This window comes from Rhipicephalus microplus, chromosome 8, assembly GCF_043290135.1.
Source record: "Rhipicephalus microplus isolate Deutch F79 chromosome 8, USDA_Rmic, whole genome shotgun sequence".
Lineage (NCBI taxonomy): Eukaryota > Metazoa > Arthropoda > Arachnida > Ixodida > Ixodidae > Rhipicephalus > Rhipicephalus microplus.
Genome location: NC_134707.1, coordinates 86,862,605 through 86,885,084, shown reverse-complemented (window position 1 = coordinate 86,885,084; position 22,480 = coordinate 86,862,605). Strand labels below are relative to the sequence as shown.

Genomic DNA, 22,480 nt, shown 5'->3' with positions numbered 1-22,480 from the left:
ACCTCTCTTTCCTTCGGGGACACGCGGTATGGATGTTGGCGAAGAGGCCACGCCGACTCCTCTGTAATAATGCGGTGTTTTGTAACAGTGGTACGTTGAACTTTCGTTGCTGTGGAGAAGCAGTCCAAGAATTCCCTCACAAAGTTTAGCAGCTGCTATTTTCGTGAATCTGGCAAGTCTGGATTAACGTGAATGCGGCTTTTCAGGCCAGCACAAGATTTTGCATGTGGTGAAGTTGTATTCAATGTGCCTATATCGGAAAAGTCGGCGATTTCACTGAGGAAAGCGACAGTAGTGCCCCTAGGGACGTGCTGAAACTCATTGCTGAAGTTGGTCAGCAGAACTCGAGAGCGTTTATTCTCTAACCAAACAAGGCATCGGGCTATGCAGATATTTAGTTTAAGCAGCAGCGGGATATTTGCCTCTGTAATACCTTCATAGTCGTTTAATTAATCAAAAACATCGCAGGTTACCAAGGTCAACACGCTACTCTTCGGTGGTAACGTGACATTTTCGTCAACAATTCTCAAAGCGTTGACGTAACTGCTGTGAGGGTTGCGCGCTAAAGCGTGTGCCGTAGAAAACGTCACCGGCGACTCTTGCAAGTCAATCATGGCTTCATTATCATGCAGAAAGTCCAGTCCCAGAATTAGGTCCCTCAAGCAACTCGGCAGTATTACGAAATCTCCGAGATACGTAAATCCGTGAATAGTGACTCGCGCTGTGCATCGTCCCACCAGAGTGAAAAGATGGCCTCCTTCCATGCGTATCTGCAACCCAGCCCACTGGGTAGAAACTTTTTCATCCTGCAGGCAAGACCCATGCTCATAACGAACGTGTCTGCTCAAGTGTCGATTAGCACCATTTCTTCGTCGTCCACAGTTACCACAATGTTTGATGTCACCAATCTTCGTACCACGTCTGACTACGTCTGTACATCTTTTTGCTGCTGCTGCTGTCGTCGTAGTGGAGGATCGTCCGTAGAGTCAGCGTCCGCGGCCTCCCCTCCGGAGGTTGCCGAACTCAGTTTTGCCGACTTTCAGGACTGGGTGAACGGCATCTCGGAGCGCCGCGTGAATAGACTGGGCTCGGTGACCTCTAGTGAGGAGGCGACGATGAGCGCAGCTCTTGCGACCGATGTTCGATATGGCGACGATTTGAGATGAAACTCTCATTTCAGTGGTCGCTCGTCAGGTCGCGGACGAGGGCCATTAGGCGAAAATCCAGGGAGACCCACACAACGGTATGCACATGTTCGGTAGACGTGTCTGCCTTCCCAACAGTGGAAACAAAGAGCCTGTGGTCGGGTGTACACCAGATGTCACTCTTTCTCAGTCTTGCTTCAGCGATAAACGATGGGCTGCGAGGACGGAAGCCTACCTCCATTTGCTGAGCGTGTCGCTCATTGGCGTAAACCTCGCTGAGTGAACTGCACGATGGAGGGCATCGCACTGCTTCCGCGTAGCTCATCTCCATGCAGTGCCTCTGTTGTGGCGCCTCGGACTGTTGGGGAGCGTGAACGGCTTGCCGTAGCTCGGCACGTACCATCTCCGCAATGGGGAGCTGCTCTACAGGCGAAGCAGTCACGTGCATCTTTTGAAGCTCTTCTTTGATGAGAGCTCTAATGAGCTCTCGCAACGCACTGGTATCATTGGCGAGAGTGACAGAAGTGACCTCACTTGGATATACACCACGGTTATACTGCCTGGCACGCTGTTGAAGGGCCCTTTCCATGGCAGTGGCTTCCTCATGGAACTCCGCAAGTGTCGCAGGCGGGTTTCGAATCAGGCTGGCAAAAATTTCTTTTTTACACCATGAATTATGTGTCGAACTTTCTTAGATTCGGCCATAGAGGGCTCCACACGCCTTAAAAGCCGATCCATGTCCTCTATGTGTGTCGTCACCCTTTCTTTAGGGCCTTGAACTTTTGCCTCTATAGCACGCTCCGCTGTGTCTTTCCTGTTCTCTCGGGCAAAGGCCTTGAGGAACTGCCGGTGAAACTCATCCCATGACGTAAGCGTTGCTTCATGGTTCTGAAACCACGTTTTCGCGGAGTCCTCCAGGAAGCAGTACACATACCGTAGCTTACGCTCTGGGGTCCAATCGTTGATGACTGCGACCCGGTCGAAATGCTCGAGCCAGTCGTCGGCATCTAATGCAGCTCCGTGAAATGTCTTCAGCGTCTTCGGCTGGTTGACAACCAGGTGCACTGGCGCTGGCGCGGTGACAATAGACGGTGTTTGATTCATAGTCCTCTGACGTTCAGACAGCAGACCGTGCTGTGGCTCGAGTTTCTGGAGACGACGGCTGGATCGTACGTGCACAGGGGTAAGCTCGGCTGAGCTACTCGACGGACTTGCGTCATGGGTGCTCTCAGGGGACCGTATCATCTACCGTACTCCGCACTTCTACCAGAAAATGTCACAAACACACAGGCACGCAGGCGAAAAACAGGGCATTTACTTGCGAAACCAAAGGCAAAAAGAAGCGCGAACACCAGAGCCCGCGCCCACAGAACTACTTCGTTGTCCTCCTCAGAGGCTGGCTACTTTCCTTTCCAGCCTACCTTGCGTCAATGGAGCATAAAAATACTTTAATTAGGTTTGTCGGGGCATACAATAGCCCGTACAAGGGCCGCTTCAACGTCGGGACTGGCAGGCCGAACCTCTCCGCCACGTCGTGCGCCCGTTGAACTGCCTATAATTGCGTCTTTAACTCCGTTCTGCGTAGCGCAGCATCCCACATGGAGGATGTAACGTTTTCTTAACGTATCGCAGGACGCTGCCAGGGCCTGCGCTCTAAGCTGGCACAGTCTGAGCAAAGCACGCATGTATTTGTAGTCTAAACTTCTGGATAAACTTTGTGCAAAAATGCGAAAATGGGATATGCCCAGACTTGCAAGTGTCTGAGCGCCAATGTCTGAGGTCTGTACAGTTTACTGTGCGGTGGCGGATACTTCCGCCTCATCATATAAAAGGCATTAGTAAGTTAATTGTACGTCGCTGGGTGTTTTTTTCCTGACCAGAACCTCATCGCCACGTGGTTCTGTAGCTGCGCGGCCGAGGACTCCTCGGGCAGCTCCGTGGCCTGTCTGATTGAGGTTCAACGGAGCGCCCTCGATCTGTCCCATGGGAGCTGGGAACCAGGCGATTGTATGTTGCTGTACTTATTCCTCAGTCCCGTCGGCGGACTTGCTCTCCGGATTTCGTGCCGAGTAGTTGTGCCCTCACGGTCTCCGACGACAGTGCAGCTTTGACATACTGGCTCGCCCTACGCCATCTCCTGCCGCCGACAAAAGCTTTTGCTGAGTGGTGCCCCGTCCTCGAACTCCCGCGACTGTGTTCCTCTTTCCTATCTTCTCCTTGCTTCTGTGTGGCGCTGTCCCTGCGCCACGCTCTCTCCTTACCCTTCTCTGTCTTTATACCTTTATTCCAATCCTTTTAATCTCTCCTTACTCCCATCTCTCGTGAGCTACTTTTGAGTGGTCGCACTCTAACGCAGACAGTTACGGGGCTCTCTTTTATCTTTTGTTCTCCTTTAGGAATCACATAGTTCCCGCCCTTTTCCTGACCGCCGTGTATTTTTTCGCGCTGTTAAACCTCAATGACCCGCAAGGCTAATTACTAGGTGGTGCTCCTGCCGAATGCTCGGACCGCTGACCTCGAGCCATTGTATATTGCTGTGCTCCCGTCGTCTAGCAACACCAAGGCTATTGCGACCTGTTCGGCAACCTCGGATTGTCAGGGTCCGGACCATCGAGGAATTAAATGTCATCTTGATCAACAGTGACTTCAACGAATGCTTTCCCGTATGGCTATCATGCAACGTGAACTGAACAGAAACTCCGGGCATGTGCATGGACACGCTCCAGGAAGGCTTTAGTCCTAGCCTGTCGTCTGCCTATATTGCCACAAGGCAGTAGTGGGATTGGGGCATAAAGCGGTAGAGGGTCCCTGGCTGAGAGAAAAGACTACGAAGTGGATAGAGACTGGTTCCAGCCCGCCATTGCGCCAGGCATTTTCATCGCGTGTAATTGTTGTAAATATCTGTAAATATACGTTTTCTTGTAAGATTATTGGTGGAGGTGCTGGGTACGCCTACCTGGCTTTTCTGGCAAACCAACACGGAACTTCGGAGTGGTCGCCACCTTCATTTTCCTGCAATGGCTCAACAGGCCCACCCACAAGAGCAACAGCAGCCGCAGCTGCAGCAGCAGCAGCACCAGCACCAGCACCAGCAGCACCAGCACCAGCTGCCTCCTCTGATTCTCCTGCCTCCACGAGACCCCGGAACCTTCTCGGGCACAGGCAAGGACAAGGTGAATGTTGAAGATTGGGTCGCTTTGTACGAGCGCGTGAGCGAATACTATAGGTGGGACCCTACGTTGATGCTGGCCAACGTTGTATTTTACTTGCGGGATACGGCGCTCACCTGGTATGAGACGCAGGAGTCGGAATTGACCAGCTGGGACGTTTGCAAATTGAAGATTCTCGAGTTATTCAGCAGGCCATTTGGGCGACAGCAGGCCGCGAGGAAAGACCTGGAATGTCACGTGCAGACATCGACAGAATCATATGTATCCTACATACAGGACGTATTGGGCCTCTGTCGAAAGGTGGACGAGAACATGAGCGAAACTGACAAAATCGCTCACATATTGAAGGGAATTGCCGATGACGCCTTCAATTTGTTGATCGTTAAAGATTGCGCCACCATCGACGCGGTTGTGAAGGAGTGTCAGCGCTTCGAGCACGCCAAGAACCGTCGCATAACCCGCCAGTTTGCGCGTCTGCCTAATACTGCAGCCACTTCGACCTGTGAAGACAGCCCCAAGTTCACGCAAACTACATCGTCCGAAAATGTCAGCCGAATCGTTCGTCGTGAACTCGAAGCAATGGCTCCTGCAGCCATCGCCTCTGACGGTCCTCAAGACAACGCATCCACCGTCTCCCTCATCCAAGCCGTCGTTCGCCAAGAAATAGCAAATCTCGGCATCACACCTGTTTGCGCCGTTCGCACCACCGAGAGCTCGGCTTCTGTTAACCAGATTCCGGTGTACCCTTCACGCTACCCTTCCCGCTACCGGAACCCTGCTGAATGGAGAACGTCGGATGATAGACCGATCTGCTTTCACTGCTCTCGCGCCGGCCACATTGCACGCTACTGTCGCAATCGTTGGTCATCCAATTCATCTTGGAACACTGGGACATGGCGTCGCTTTGAAGGCAGTTCTCACCGCTTTTCTACTCCGTACGATCCACAGCCTGCTCCTACTAACGTTCAGGGCCGAAGGTTCAGCCGGTCACCATCACCCCAAGGCCGCCGATCTCTCTCGCCGATGATTTCTCGATCCAGGTCCCCTGCACGACCTGGGCCCTCAACCTCGGGAAACTAGACCATGCAGCTCCCGGAGGTGACGCTGCATTAACGACCCATTCTGCAAATCCTCTGTTGACGATTCCTACACGCCGCAATATTTTGGACCTTTTGGTGGATGACGTTACCGTTACAGCCCTCATAGACACTGGTGCACAAATTTCAGTCATGAGCGCTGCTCTCTGTATTAAACTGCGAAAAGTGATCACGCCTCCTATTAAGTGTGCAGTAATGCTTGCCGATGGGAGCACATCTGCCGTTCTCGGCATGTGTACCTCTCGCGTGTGTATTGCTGGGCGCCAGACCGTCGTATTGTTCACCGTGCTTGAGCAGTGCCCACATGACGTGATTCTTGGCCTCGACATTCTCTCTGCGCACTCCGCCCTTATCGACTGCTCGACGGGTCTTCTTCAGTTGGAACTGCCTTTTGACGCCGCTGTTGCCCATGACGCTCAAAGTCGCCTTTGTGCCACCGAGTTCCTGCATCTTCCGCCGCAAGCCGCGACTTACGTGCAGCTCGTGTGTGATCCGCCTGTGCGCGATGGTGAATATGTCGTTTCACCTATTACCGACGTTGTGCTAAAGCACTCCATTGCTATCCCGCACACCGTGGTGAGAGTATGCCACAATCAGACCTATCTGTCTCTTTTGAACTTTGGTTTCTCCACGCATGTGCTGCCTCCTGGTATTAAACTAGGCGTCATGTCGTCGTTGCAAGAGTGTGATATTTCTGAACTGTCGGCTCAGCAACCTACTACGCACGTCAACTTGCTCACTGCGCCCAACCTGTCAAGCATTGACATTGCCAAAATGATAGCGCCAGATTTTTCGCCCTCCGAAGCACAAGACCTCCACCGTCTGTTGACATCCTATGCGAACATATTCGATCTTGACAACCGCCCTTTAGGCCAGACATCAGTTGTGACCCATCACATCAACACCGGCGATGCCAACCCAATTCATCGCCGCCCTTACTGCGTCTCCGCTGCCGAACGCTCTGTCATCCAGAAAGAGGTCGAGAAAATGCTCGCCAAAGGCGTCGTCGAACACTCATCTAGTCCGTGGGCATCCCCGGTCGTGCTTGTCAAGAAGAAGGACAACACATGGTGGTTTTGCGTCGACTATAGACATCTCAACAAGGTCACTAAGAAGGACGTTTACCCTTTACCAAGAATAGATGACGCCCTTGACTGCCTACATGGCGCAAAGTTTTTCTCGTCCATTGACCTTCGATCTGGTTATTGACAGATCGCTGTTGACCCACGGGACCGAGAAAAAGCAGCATTTGTAACCCCCGATGGGTTATACCAATTTAAAGTAATGCCGTTTGGGCTTTGTAATGCGCCGGCCACCTTTGAGCGCATGATGAACTCCCTTCTGCGCGGCTTCAAATGGTCCACTTGCTGATGCTACTTAGATGATATAATTGTTTTTTCACCGACGTTCGCAAGCCATCTAGAGCGACTGTCCAGTATTCTCCAAGTATTTCGCAACGCTGGTCTCCAGCTGAACTCCTCCAAATGCCGTTTCGGCCGTCGCGAAATAACTGTACTTGGTCACCTCGTTACCGCATCTGGGGTACAGCCCGAGCCGGACAAAATTCGCGCATTGACTCAATTTCCCGTGCCCTCTTCTCACAAGGATGTCCGGAGCTTCCTTGGTTTGTGCTCCTATTTCCGCCGCTTCATCCAAAATTTCGCCGATATTGCGCGGCCTCTCACCGAGCTTCTTAAAAAAGACATCCCATTTACTTGGAACTCGCCTCAGAGTGCTGCATTTTCGGCGCTCATTGCAGCCCTCACGACTACGCCAATATTAGCCCACTTCGATCAGACTGCCCCGACAGAAGTTCGTACGGACGCGAGTGGCCACGGAATTGGTGCTGTTTTAGCTCAGCGTCAGCATGGACGTGACTGTGTCATCGCCTACGCCAGCCGCCTATTATCCCCTGCCGAGAGGAACTATTCCATCACCGAAAGAGAGTGTCTCGCTCTTGTTTGGGCTGTCGCTAAATTTCGCCCGTACCTCTTCGGCCGCACTTTTACTGTTGTAACTGATCATCATGCACTCTGCTGGCTTTCCTCGCTAAAGGATCCCACGGGACGTCTCGGTCGTTGGTCTCTACGCCTCCAAGAATACACCTTCTCGGTCGTCTATAAATCTGGTCACCTCCATCAAGACGCCGACTGCCTGTCACGGTATCCAGTAGATCCACCAGATGCCACAGAGAGAGCTACGGAGGCTTGCGTCTTATCAATATCAGACTTTCTTGATATCGCTTCTGAGCAACGCCGCGACCTGGATTCACTTCCCATCATAGAAAGCCTGAGTTCCGCTACTCCACCCACTTCTCTGAACTTGTATTTCCTTCATGAAGGAGTTCTCTACCGCCACAACATGCGCCCTAATGGTCCTGACCGCCTTCTCGTCGTGCCTTCCCATTTGCGTGTAGATGTTCTCCGACAGCTTCACGATGAACCTGCCGCTGGTCACCTGGGAGTCACCCGCACTTATGATCGCGTCCGGCGCCGTTTTTTCTGGCCACGCCTATATCGCTCTGTGCAAAAGTATGTCGCCAGCTGCGACCTTTGTCAATGTCGAAAACGACCAACATCGCTTCCAGCTGGCCTTCTTAACCCTATTGAGATCCCTGCTGAACCATTCTACCGCGTAGGGCTCGAACTTCTCGGGCCATTTCCCACTTCTGCATCCGGGAACAAATGGGTTGCCGTGGCGACCGACTACGCGACACGCTACGCGATCACCCGCGCTCTTCCAACCAGCTGCGCTACCGATGTCGCCGACTTTCTGCTACATGACATCATATTGCATCACGGCGCTCCTCGACAGCTCGTTACTGATCAAGGCCGATACTTTTTATCTCGCGTCGTCCAGGATATCGTACGTTCCTGTTCCACGAACCACAAGTTCACAATGGCATACCATCCACAAACTAATGGACTTACAGAGCGCCTGAATCGCACTATCACGGACATGTTGTCAATGTATATTTCTCCAGACCACCGTGACTGGGACGCAACGTTACCCTACGTCACCTTCGCTTACAACTCCTCCAGACATGACACCGCAGGCTATTCCCCGTTCTACCTTCTTTATGGACGGGAACCCTCTCTGCCTCTTGATACACTCCTTCCCGCTGGTTCAAGCTCCCCTGTCACATACGTCCGCGATGCCATAGAGCGAGCCGACGCAGCACGACAGATTGCCAGAGAACGACTCATGCTTTCTCAAGCCTCTCATAAAGATCGATACGATCGTCACCACCGCCAAGTTTCGTATGCACCAGGTTCTCTCGTACGCTTGTGGACCCCATGTCGTCACATCGGCCTCTCAGAAAAACTTTTATTTCGCTATGACGGACCATACAAAGTCCTTCGCAAGATCACCAACCTCACCTACGAGATACAGCGAGTCGTCGACGAAGCGCACTCAATGCCACCACCATCCACTGTTGTGCACGTCGTCAGACTGAAGCCTTATGTGTCACCCAACACTCCCCTTTCGTGACAAGCGCCGGGTCAGCGCTTTAACGCCGCGGGGTAGTGCCACAAGGCAGTGGTGGGATTGGGGCATAAAGCGGTAGAGGGTCCCTGGCTGAAAGAAAAGACTACGAAGTGGATAGAGACTGGTTCCAGCCCGCCATTGCGCCAGGCATTGTCATCGCGTGTAATCGTTGTAAATATCTATAAATATACGTTTTCTTGTAAGAATATTTTATGCAGGATGGGCATTCCGAGGTATGGGTGCCACGGTAAAGCGCCCTCTTTGTTTTCGAGCAACGCTGCAGTATCTGGTATTGATTTCTGTCGGGTTAACTTGAAGCGCATTCAGGATGTTGGCTGCTATGTGGAGTTTAACGCCCAAAAGCAACCATATAACTATGAGAGACGCTGTAGTTTAGGGCTACGGGAATTTCGACCACCTGGGGCTCTTTAACAGACTGGTGTAACGGCGTCTCGGAGCGCCGCGTGAATAGACTGGGCTCGTTGACCTGTAGTGAGGAGGCGACGATGAGCGAAGCTCTTGCGACCGATGTTCGATATGGCGACGATTCGAGATGAAACTCTATTTTCAGTGGTCGCTCACCAGGTCGCGGACGAGGGCCATTAGGCGAAAATCCATGGAGACCCACACAACGGTATGCACATGTTCGGTAGACGTGTCTGCCTTCCCCACAGTGGGAACAAAGAGCCTGTGGTCGAGTGTACACCAGATGTCACTCTTTCTCGGTCTTGCTTCAGCGATAAACGATGGGCTGCGAGGACGGAAGCCTACCTCCATTTGCTGAGCGTGTCGCTCATTGGCGTAAACCTCGCTGAGTGAACTGCACGATGGAGGGCGTCGCACTGCTTCCGCGTAGCTCATCCCCACGCAGTGCCTCTGTTGTGGCGCCTCGGACTGTTGGGGAGCGTGAACGGCTTGCCGTAGCTCGGCGCGTACCATCTCCGCAATGGGGAGCTGCTCTACAGGCGAAGCAGTCACGTGCATCTTTTGAAGCTCTTCTTTGATGAGAGCTCTAATGAGCTTTCGCAACGCACTGGTATCATTGGCGAGAGTGACAGAAGTGACCTCACTTGGATATACTCCACGGTTATCTGCCTGGCACGCTGTTGAAGGGCCCTCTCCATGGCAGTGGCTTCCTGATGGAACTCCGCAAGTGTCGCAGGCGGGTTTCGAATCAGGCCGGCAAAAATTTCTTTTTTACACCATGAATTATGTGTCGAACTTTCTTAGATTCGGCCATAGAGGGCTCCTCATGCCTTAAAAGCCGATCCATGTCGTCTATGTGTATCGTCCCCCTTTCTTTAGGGCCTTGAACCTTTGCCTCTATAGCACGCTCCGCTGTCTCTTTCCTGTCCTCTCGGGCAAAGGCCTTGAGGAACTGCCGGTGAAACTCATCCCATGACGTAAGCGTTGCTTCATGGTTCTCAAACCACGTTTTCGCGGAGTCCTCCAGGAAGCAGTACACATACCGTAGCTTACGCTCTGGGGTCCAATCGTTGATGACTGCGACCCGGTCGAAATGCTCGAGCCAGTCGTCGGCATCTTCAAATGCAGCTCCGTGAAATGTATTCAGCGTCTTCGGCTGGTTGACAACCAGGTGCGCTGGCGCTGGCGCGGTGACAATAGACGGTGTTTGATTCATAGTCCTCTGACGTTCAGACAGCAAACCGTGCTGTGGCTCGAGTTCCTGGAGACGACGGCTGGAACGTACATGCACAGGGGTAAGCTCGGCTGAGCTACTCGACGGACTTGCGTCATGGGTGCTCTCAGGGGACCGTATCATCTACCGTACTCCGCACTTCTACCAGAAAATGTCACAAACACACAGGCACGCAGGCGAAAAACAGGGCGTTTACTTGCGTAACCAAAGGCAAAAAGAAGCGCGAACACCAGAGCCCGTGCCCACAGAACTACTTCGTTGTCCTCCTCAGAGGCTGGCTACTTTCCTTTCCAGCCTAACTTGCGTCAATAGAGCATAAAAATACTTTAATTAGGTTTGTCGGGGCATACAATAGCCGTAGAAGGGCTGCTTCAATGTCGGGACTGCCAGGCCGAACCTCTCCGCCACGTCGTGCGCCCGTTGAACTGCCTATAATTGCGTCTTTAACTCCGTTCTGCGTAGCGCAGCATCCCACATTGAGGATGTAACGTTTTCTACACGCATCGCAGGACGCTACCAGGGCCTGCTCTCTAAGCTGGCACAGTCTGAGCAAAGCATGCATGTGTTTGTAGTCTAAACTTCTGGATAAATTTTCTGAAAAAATGCGAGAATGGGATATGCCCAGACTTGCAAGTGTCTGAGCGCCAATGTCTGAGGTCTGTACAGTTTACTGTGCGGTGGCGGATACTTCCGCCTCATCATATAAAAGGCATTAGTAAGTTAATTGTACGTCGCTGGGTGTTTTTTTCCTGACCAGAACCTCATCGCCACGTGGTTCTGTAGCTGCGCGGCCGAGGACTCCTCGGGCAGCTCCGTGGCCTGTCTGATTGAGGTTCAACGGAGCGCCCTCGATCTGTCCCATGGGAGCTGGGAACCAGGCGATTGTATGTTGCTGTACTTATTCCTCAGTCCCGTCTGCGGACTTGCTCTCCGGATTTCGTGCCGAGTAGTTGTGCCCTCACGGTCTCCGACGACAGTGCAGCTTTGACCTACTGGCTCGCCCTACGCCATCTCCTGCCGCCGACAAAAGCTTTTGCTGAGTGGTGCCCCGTCCTCGAACTCCCGCGACTGTGTTCCTCTTTCCTATCTTCTCCTTGCTTCTGTGTGGCGCTGTCCCTGCGCCACGCTCTCTCCTTACCCTTCTCTGTCTCTATACCTTTATTCCAATCCTTTTAATTTCTCCTTACTCCCATCTCTCGTGAGCTACTTTTGAGTGGTCGCACTCTATCGCAGACAGTTACGGGGCTCACTTTTATCTTTTGTTCTCCTTTAAGAACCACATAGTTCCCGCCCTTTTCCTGTCCGCCATGTATTTTTTCCGCTGTTAAACCTCAATGACCCGCAAAGCTAATTACTCGGTGGTGCTCCTGCCGAATGCTCGGACTGCTGACCTCGAGCCATTGTATATTGCTGTGCTCCCGTCGTCTAGCAACACCAAGGCTATTGCGACCTGTTCGGCAACCTCGGATCGTTAGGGTCCGGACCATCGAGGAATGAAATGTCATCTTGATCAACAGTGACTTCAACGAATGCTTTCCCGTATGGCTATCATGCAACGTGAACTGAACAGAAACTCTGGGCATGTGCATGGACACGCTCCAGGAAGGCTTTAGTCCTAGCCTGTCGTCTGCCTATATTTTATGCAGGATGGACATTCCGAGGTATGGGTGCCACGGTCAAGCACTCTCTTTGTTTTCGAGCAACGCTGCAGTATCTGGTATTGATTTCTGTCGGGTTAACTTGAAGCGCATTCAGGATGTTGGTTGGTATGTGGGGTTTAACGCCCAAAAACAACCATATAACTATGAGAGACGCTGTAGTTTAGGGCTACGGGAATTTCGACCACCTGGGGCTCTTTAACGTGCACCCAAATCTGAGCGCACGGGCCCACATTTCCGCCTCCATCGGAAATGCAGCCGCCGCAGCCGGGATTTGATCCCGCAACGTGCGGGTCAGCAGCCCAGTATCTTAGCCACTAGACCACCGCGGTGGGGCTGCATTCAGGATGTTTCTCTTGGCACTGGTGGAACGTAGGTTGTAGAAAATCTACTGCGGCAGAAATTTCAGGAGCTTATTGATGGCTTTTATCACATTCCTCTACAGAAAGGGGTACAAACATACCGCAGACAGTGGCGCAATCACGAAGTTTGGTACCGTAAGAGCCGAAACAAGGATGAAGGTGTGAGAGGGGGAGATGTGGGATAGTATGCCTTGAACAAAATGCTGGCTTGGATATCATTTTGAATGATGGCTCATTTCATAACTCACATGCGTCTTTTCGAAAGCGAATTTAACATAATTGTAAAATGAACATATAGAGAGGCAGGACATTATTTATATTAAAAGAACATTTAGATATATTAAGGAAATAATATTTTAAGTGTTTCACTGCATTGTAGTAGTTATGACTTGAATGTGAAGAAATGAAGTATAAAAGTGAAGACAGCTTGCCGCCGGGAAAAACTGAAGCTGTGACCTTGTTCATTTAGGCTAAAGCTGCGGTCGCTCTCGCGTTCATTTTCAGAACCACTGATATATGGGGACACCAGTTCTAAATAGCTTTATTGAGCGGCTATTTTTCGACACACGGTGAAAACATTCAGTGCTTCACGAAAAAATGCTTCAGACCGGTTACGTATGGGCATCCTACTCAAATAAAGCGTTATTAATCTAATATCTCAGAAAGTATTGCAGGTACATCTTGGAATCGCATGAAAGTTTATTAGGAAAGCCAGAAAAGTCATGGCGTTATTTTGTGAAGCACAAAATGTTGAATAAAGTTTTAAATACACAGAATCGGTGCCTGGCCCGTATCAAGGAGGATTAAAAAAATTGCTGGAGTGGAAATGATTGCGCACAAGAGAAGCCGTTCCTCTGGCAAGATGGCGGTTGTGGCGGCCATCTTACTATGGGCATGATAAAGTATCACCGTTCAGCGATTAAAAACGAAGCGTTTCCCTCACACGCCCATCGAGTTAATGTGGGAACCTTTTTGGGTCACATAGTGCTCCAAGTACTTCTTACAGTTACTAGTTTTCCTTAGTGAGCCTGTAATTGAAGGCAAAGTTCTTTGAAGATTCAGTTATCCATACTCGTTTCTGCGTGTTATTTCACCGGAAACAAATGTCTTTTAATATAGAACTAACGTAGCATTTACATAAAATATCAAAGCCACTTGATCTTTAAGTGGCTACTATCAGAAAAGAACATGTTTCCGCCATCTTGGCAGTGGCAAAAGGCGGCTTCACTTCTGCTGGCAAGGCATTGCGGGAGCTTCCACTCCAGCAATTTTGCTTTAATCCTCCTTGGCCCGTATGCGGCAAGAGAAGGAAGTTCGCTTTAAGTCCTCATGAGGAGATGATCGTCTCGGTAGATCGCAGGTATTCATGGTCGACCGAACTTATTCACATTGAGCAAGAGGAACAGGTGCTCGTACAAGCTGGCGCTCCCGAACATTGCCATGTTTCTACAAACCTGACCACGGAGCGCCAGGCCGTCGCGGACCACGTGTTCTGTGTCACTTGCTCTACAGCCTGTTCTTTTAGACCACGCTTTTCTGGACCGCAGTGCTCACAGGCGAAATATTACTGTTTTCGTAGTAATTTTTCAAATATGTACACACTTGTACTGCGGCCTCCTCTGTGGGATATCCCACTAGTTTTCACCCTTGTTTTCTTGTTAAATTTTACCAACTCATACAACAGTGTCTTTTTCTCAATAACAATGGCCTGAATTTTATTTCTTGGCTATATTTAGGAGCACCATCCGGGCTGTACACTTTCCTCTACGCCTCGCAAGATTGTGGTGTAATGATGGTCCAAGACTTTAAAGTTCACTGGGCTGGTGAGAAACTTTTGAGGTGTAGTCTGAATGACACACTTGGAAAGTACACTTGGAAAGTACACTGGTAAAGTCATGGCAATTCACTTTATCTGTATTTTGAATATATAAAGCTTTTTATATACACTGTTTACTGCAGTGCGTAAAGCAATAACAATGACATAAGAAATAGAATTGCATTGCAAGCTTTATTGCGAAGTTTACCTTTTTCTTTTAAAGCACTTACATTGAGTCAAGTGCACAATACTGTTAAGCCAACGTTGGTACATCACGTGTTGATTGATTTGATTGATTGATATGTGTGGTTTGACGTCCCAAAACCACAATATGATTATGAGAGACGCCGTAGTGGAGGGCTCCGGAAATGTCAACCCCCTGGGGATCTTTAACGTGCGCCCAAATCTGAGCACACGGGCCTACAACATTTCCACCTCCCATCTGAAATGCAGCTGCCGCAGCCGGGATTCAATTCAGTGACCTGCGAATCAGCAGCCGAGTACCCTAGCAACTAGACCACCGCGGCGGGGTGGAACATCACGTGTCAGTGAGGCTATACCAAGCTGCCTTTGCTAAGACGTTTTGGTTTGCAGTAGTGACAGGGAGCGTATGTAGATGCAAACGTACAATAAGAGCTCATGCTCAACGAGAAGCTGTTGAATGGGCCATGCTACTTGCGAAATACGAGACAGGGCGAGAAGAATGACGGGCTTACGCGTTGGATTATAACTAATATATATATATATATATATATATATATATATATATATATATATATATATATATATATATATATATATATATATATATATATATATATATATATATATATATATATATATTTATATATATATAATGAGAACCAACAGACAGTAATGCCAAAGAATGTACAGGGGAAGTTATTAGAACCAATTGATTGTAAATAGGAAGAAAGAAAAGTGGACCAGCCGTGAGCAGGAATCGGCTGGTTATTTTTCATCCACTTTTGTTTCTTCTTATTTACATTCCATTTGTTCTAATAACTACCCCTGTACATTCCTTGGCAGTACTGTCTGTTGGATCTTATTATTATTGTGTCAAAACACGGAAAAACGAGCCCTTAGGTATACACTTCTTTCCCTATTTTATATATATATATATATATATATATATATATATATATATATATATATATATATATATATATATATATATATATATATATATATATATATATATATATATATATATATATATATATATATATATATATATATATTTATTTATATTTATATGACATGAAGAAAGGCAGAGAGGTTAACCAGAAAGCAAGTGTCTGGTTTGCTACCCTACACTGAGGTAAGAGAAAAAGAGAGACAGAAAAGCAAAACAAAAGAAATGAGAGAAAAAGAGCGGGACGGAAGCGAAAGCACACAAACACACTAAAACGTCACAAACGTTCGACGAGGCGGCTAGATCGCTGAAACTTCAGGAGGACCTTCGTCGCTTTTTGGCGTGAAGCTTGATCTTTCCGGTATTCCAAAATACTGTTGATACAACTAAGCGCGTTACATAAAACATTGAAGTAGAAACTCTAAAACAGATTGGAGTGCTTGTAGTACTATTTCGTATCAAGTAATCAATCTCCTCGTTCGCTAGTACCATGACCTCTTACTTTGGATGCCAACTGTTGCAACTTTTTGCTTTGCGCTGTTGAAGAATCAGCAGTAGGAACACAACACATAAATGCATCTATCGCAAGTGTTGTTGCAGTCGCTATAAAAGTGTGTCTTTATGGCTGCGCCCAATTTATTATTTACAACTTACAATCGAGGAATATTTACCTACCTCCAGCTAATAAGAAAATACAGATGTGAAAATTTTAAGTGCATCTCTGGAATAAAAAAGCTGCATCAGTACTCACACGCGCGTTGGAGGTTTTTTAAACACTCATTTAGCACAAAGAGCGACTCCCGTGCACACACTGGCTGCTCAAGGGAGCCTGTTCACCTAAAATAACATATATTATAAGCCAATTATAAACAGCTTTGATGCAATATGTTAATATTTTTTATAGTAGAGGGATGATAATTTATTTAGAAGCTAAGACCATCCTTCCTCGTTATGAGAGTAAAAGGAATGAAAAACTTATAAACAAAACATTGTAAAACATTGTAAGAATTTATCGGACTTCATCCTTCTAATCTGTAAATTACCATCGTCAGTCTTCGCGTCGTTCGTTTTTGTCGTCGGCGCAATCTTGCAGTTTCTGAATGAAAACATCGGCATAATCGTGTTGTGACAAGAGGTGGAGGTGCTGGGCAAAATCTAAAAATGCTGGTGCATCACACAACATGAATATTTGATGCGAACTTTCCAATGGCATAACGTGGCTACTCACTTATTCAGTAACCAAAAACTATAGCCATGCAGCGATTATGTGCGCTTGCGAAGAATGCTGCCAGCAGAAAACTATTCCGTGGCAGATATATTCCCGTATATCCTCGTGCGGAATTGTGTCTATCTCCCTCTAACTTTTTGGAAAATGGAGGTAAAGTATTCTTTTTTCAACTAAGCATTTTGTCATCTCTTTGTTGTCTTTTGCAGAAGCGGAAACAGGGTCTAAACTCAGTGCTAACGATGGATCTGTTCAAGAAGATGCCGGCAGTGCGGCACCAGCCGATCAAACACCTGAGAAGTTTCACTGCATGATGTGGTCTAGAAATGACAATGAGAACGCATTGCAGAAATTTTGCGAGCCCTATTTCAATCAATGTTGCCAGCAGCGAAATAGAGCGTACTCTTATACTCCCAGCTCGTGTACAATTCCGATAGAAAGATCTGATTTGTGACACCTTGTGTATTTCGATCATTTGTCACAAGTGCAGAGTGAGTTGACTAAAACAAAAACAAGAAAACGAGGGCAGCAAGGCATTGTTATTATCAAGCTTGAAAATGCAAAAAATAAACAATTTTTGAAGTGGATATTGCAAATGTCTAACATTTTCACGATCACGAAACGTGGTAATCTCCACATATGGCAAATGATTGCAGTGGCCAGGCTGTGATGGTGACATGGGCTAGGTTTCTAATGTCTTTGGTTTACTCACTGTGTATATTAGCCACTCGTTCTCAATTATCATAGCCTCGCGAATGTAGAAAATTTTTTTATTTGCTTTCGTTTAGAACAGTCGCATTATACTGCTAATACTCGTGGTGTGGCACAAAGGTACACCATAAGTACAGAAACACACATCACAGGCGCTACTTTCAACTTCAGTACACCGGGAAATACTTTAGTTGTACCGCCTGTGGTTCAAGCTCTCTGCCCAGACGAAGTTGGTCAAGCCCTTGCAGCCGTTGCGGAGCCGTTGTCGTCACCACGTGTGGACGCGACCTGCTTGTTTAAGAACCATCTCAAGGCCTTGAAAGCACCTGGAACGCAGGAGAAACATTGATAAACGATAGGGTAGAGAGAGTGGGTTTTGGTCAGAAGGCTGAGAGGTTGGCCTGAGCTAGTGCGCTCTGGAATACTAGTTACGCAGGCGATAAGGAAAAAAATGGTTGAAGTGTTAATGATGCCGACAAAAAAAGAGGGGCCGCGTATGTACAGTAACCACTTAGCACTACAGAATATATACTGTTCCAAACGAAGGCGCGCGTCACGTCCGGTGGGCTACAGGGCTGCTAGAAAGGGCTGTTATGATCGGTCTTCCTGGCATAGCGCTGCTTAGACGTGAGACGATTGCTGCACAGCGCTCCCAGAGATGAATCAAAAGCGACAACGCCACGTTAACCCTACTTGGCATTTGGCGGCGCAGGTGCCTCTCGTAGAACCCTTCGAACTTACCCACCCGACTGACAGCCTATGAAGGGCTGTTTACAGTCAAAGCGGCCTAAAGAGGGTGGTATCTTTGTTCGTCGAAGTGCCATGACAATAACCCAAGCGACTGAGGTCCATGTTCGAGTGCGTTTTCACGTTCACTGTGGTACCGCGATTGCCACCGTTTCTACAAACCACGGCTTGCCTGGCGCTGTTGACTCCTTACTGCAATGAATTAAGGACTTGATTTCTACACAGAACCCAACATCTTTGCGCTGTGCTGTGTGTGCTGTGTCGTGCGCTTGGTGCAGTGTTTAAGCAGTGTTTTCTCCCTTATCATGGTACGAACTGGGCGTGCCTCTTCCCTATTTCTCTGGGTTGAGCAGGAGGCGGTGTTTCACCATCCGATTTTGAGGGCAGAGGTGGAGAGGACAATTTGATTGGACCATCCTGGGTTTCATTGTTTCCCCAGCAAGGGATCCTGCGTAGACGTGGACTTTAAAAACACGAGCGCAGAAACGCTCGAGGCATGCTACCAAAAACATCGTAGCATCACGCTACCTTGAACCTGTATATAATGCAAATAAATGCTTCTGTCAACCGCACCGGCTCCTCTCCTCGACGTCTCCCGGGACTTTGGCTGGCTCCGGTCTTATGGGCAGACCCCCACTACATCAGGGGCAACATACAAACTGTATCACTGAAAAAAGGCATGCTAGGAGTCAAACTGGTGAACAGGCAGATGACATTCACGATCACTACCTTCTTTCTTTGATAAAACCCATCGTAAAGCTCGCATTCCGTTCTTTCTTTACTCGTATCAAGTAACTTAACATAGCTTAACCTTGAAGCTCATGCGCCGGACTTGCGATCCAGAGAAAGATGCACATTCACGTCATTGTTCGAATTATCAGTGTGCTCTCTTATTGTCACTGACGTAACGGCCAGTTCGCTCTATATAGCGCTTGTCGCAGCACAGGAGATCTCATGCAACACCCTTTTGGTGCATCACGAATACGGCTTCACGTTTTTTATATGACCCTTTTTAAAATGGCTGCTCATGATGTGGACAAAAAATTGGACAATCCTGTTGGGAGAAATAAAGTTTTTCATTCCATTCCAACCTGTTGGGAGCAGAAAATACGATAGACACATTACACCTACACGTCACATTTATAAAACATTGTGGCTCAATTTGCGTGCCTCATGTAGAAATTTAGACCTTCAGCCACTAAGTTCACCGGCTCTTGGACCATTCGCTGGAATTGTTGCTTTATTCTTCTATAGGAGCGTTTCAGTCACAGACGCCAGGAGAGACAGAGAGTAGATGGCTTTAGAGAGCCCAATTGGCTGCGTTTCAAACGTAGACCGCATGCTGTGCTCCCAACGTCATTCAAGCGTCAACCTTGGGCCGTTTGTTGCAGGAGTATTTTTACCAGCTTCTAATAGGCGCGATCTTGTGGTCAAAATTCGTTTTTAGCTCGTGGTGTACCTCTGAGCTTCTTGTATACGACGCAGAGTACAGGAAGCTGCGGTATTTCTGGTTCATTATACTAGTTAGAGCTGGGTATAAAACTAACACATAAAGTCATCACTAAAAAATCTATTAGACCATGCGAGCTTGCAGTGATCATCGGAGAGTGATCACGGTGCCCTGATGGCATTGCCAGCTTAGGTAGACGACTAGGACGCGAGGTGTTGCAGCCAATTTGATTCTTTTCGCGAAATACTACACGCTAGCTGCCCACGGGAGGCTCGCAAAACCAACGATGATTCTGTACCCTGGTTTAAAGTAAATTTCCGACGGAAAAAAGTTCTGGAAGAGCGTAAGCATCCCTCCTCCCGCCCTTCTCAACTTTTTCCTTTTTCTGCAGCTGTGGAAAAGCATTGAGGACGCCGTTTCCGCAGAGTCAGTTGCGGAAAGTTTATCTCCCAACACAATGGCGCCATTCCTTCTACGAAGAGGAGTGCTAGCGAGAATTCCGGACGGTTGTGACACTAACTTTAGCGTATGTTGACTTTTTTGAAAGTGGACATGTTTTTTTTGTAATAAAGTTCAAGTGGCACTAGTTTTAGCACATGACAATTTTGTTTAGCAGTATCATGGATCCCCTTTTTGCTTGTGCTCCCAGTCTACTAATTGTTTTGTTTAAATTTTAAGCCATTACGACGCACTTACACTGCAGCTGCTAAAAACTTTCTTTTCATCAAAGGTCATTGCTCCTAATGGTTTGTTCGTTTCAATGAAATAACATGTCGTTTGTTAAAGGCCTAACTCACCAAACAACAAAACTTATTGACGCAGCAGGCTTCGCAAGCAAAGACGTGCAGCACCTCGTTTACAAAGATTGCTCTACAATGCACAAACGGAAGCCGAAGCCTAAACGCTGCAGTCATTGGTAAAAAATGGGCCGGCAAATCAGGATGCCATGCGTAAGCTGTGCAGGCTCTATGAACAAAAATCTTGCATGAGCTCCATCAAGGCAATTGCGTTAGTTTTTCTCGAGAGGCCTATATGTCGCCACTTACGAATGGTCTATGAGCGACTGTAATTTGGAGTGATTTCCCGCCAGCAGACGTGAATTCGAGAGAATAAACGACTGCCAAAAGTCGTGCCTGCATTCACATCTGCCTTCAAAAGTGCGGGAAGGTTCTCTTTCAAGTTACGTGTTGCAGTTGCGAGCGCTCCACGTGTTCCGGTGGCGTGGATGTGTTTGTTTATTAATTTCTACTTTTTTACGCTTGAATATTTTTTATGAGAAACGTACTTTAATAAGCTAACTTTACTTCCTCGGTAAGTGCTTTCCATATATCGCATACCGAGTACTCATCACCTTCCCTATAAAGAGTAGGTTCATCCTTAAAAAAGCCAGCGGGCAAAGCGGAAGACTTCGCTGGTGTCAGGGGTGTCAGTCGCTGTCACACGCTCTCTCAGCCTTTCGCAATAGTCGCCTTCTATTTGCCTCTACTAGGTACTGTTTTTCTTCCCCACTATACTTGTCCCGGTGGTGAAGAAGAACCATCCTGGAGACTCATGGTCACCCAAGCACAAGAAGGTCATGGCAATGTTTTAAGCGGCTCTTGTACACTATCTGACGACTACGGCATCATCTCTTATCGGGAGCTTTCATTAGTTCGACGAGTAGTTGACCGGCGATGTGCATTGAACGAAGATGTACGGAACATTGTACTTGGGTACAAACTTACGGGAGAGGCCAGGCGACTGCACAGAAAGCCTTATATATATATATATATATATATATATATATATATATATATATATATATATATATATATATATATATATATATATATATATATATATATATATATATATATATATATATATATATATATATATCTACGGGGAAGGTGTGAGCAGGCTCATCTTGTTTAAGCCGTTCTTTTTGGAGATCTTGTGCGATAGATGTAAATTAACGTGCTAATTGGCGGCACGCTTTGGCACACTGAGCAAGCTCGGAGGCTAGGCGGTATTCACAAGCATCCGGGCGGTATCCAAGTATCGTGTCAAGCGTGGAAAAGCGCTCACTTGCGTACAGTAGAAAAAGAAGGGAAAACCCAGTAGTTTCGTGGCTGTATTGTACGTATATGCGTGACGAAAGGGAGTTCTAAGTCACAATTAGAGTGGTCGGATGATATGTACAAGTGCAACGAAAAGCGTGCAGACCTTGGGATCACGTGATAGAATGAATCGACGCGTCAGCTAGCGGCGAGACACGACGAGACACCTGCTGCGAGCGTGCATTGGCGTCCCGTCTTATCACTTGGCTTTTCATGTGACTCTGTTTGACGCGGTTACGGCACTCGCAGCCAAAACGACAACTGGGTGTCGCTTTCTTTGCTCCATCGAATCTGTACCATTTTTTACGTAGCGGCTGTGACGGGACCGGTTCAAGCGCCGGCTCACGTTGTTATTGACATCGGTTGACTAGGATAAGTAAGCATATCGAGCATCGCACAACCTGACGAAGTCAAACGCACGAAATTAAATTTTCTCAGAATAGCTTGCCTTTGTTGGGCTAATCCTAGTTGCCCCTAAATGACCTTAGTTCGGTCAAGGTTAAGGCAGCTGAAATTAATCAAATGTAGTCGAGCACTTTATGACCTAAATAGGTCAGCGTTTCATGTTAAGGGAAGTTAGGCTTAGATGTGCCCAGAAGAGTCGAAATAAGTATAGCCAAATCTAATTAGGCAAAGTTGTTCATGCTCAACTTGAACCTAGCCGTGAAAAATTAGCCTAACAAGGCAAACCATATCGA

The 22,480-nt window shown here is 48.0% G+C and overlaps 1 protein-coding gene across 4 annotated transcripts in view; it reads left to right on the top strand.

Annotated features, from left to right (window-relative positions):
• The window catches only part of LOC142768646 (uncharacterized), a 102,870-nt gene extending 85,508 nt beyond the window's left edge, over positions 1-17,362 (top strand). For 2 of the 4 annotated variants that reach the window (XM_075870656.1, XM_075870654.1), the window contains exons 4-5: positions 14,318-14,404; positions 16,985-17,362. In XM_075870656.1, the coding sequence (XP_075726771.1) occupies positions 14,318-14,404; positions 16,985-17,229 (332 nt within the window). In that variant the 3' untranslated portion in view covers positions 17,230-17,362. Of the gene's footprint in view, positions 1-14,317; positions 14,469-16,984 lie in introns of all 4 variants that reach the window. The other 2 variants (XM_075870657.1, XM_075870655.1) reach the window with 2 other exon arrangements.
• The last annotated feature ends 5,118 nt before the right edge of the window (positions 17,363-22,480 follow it).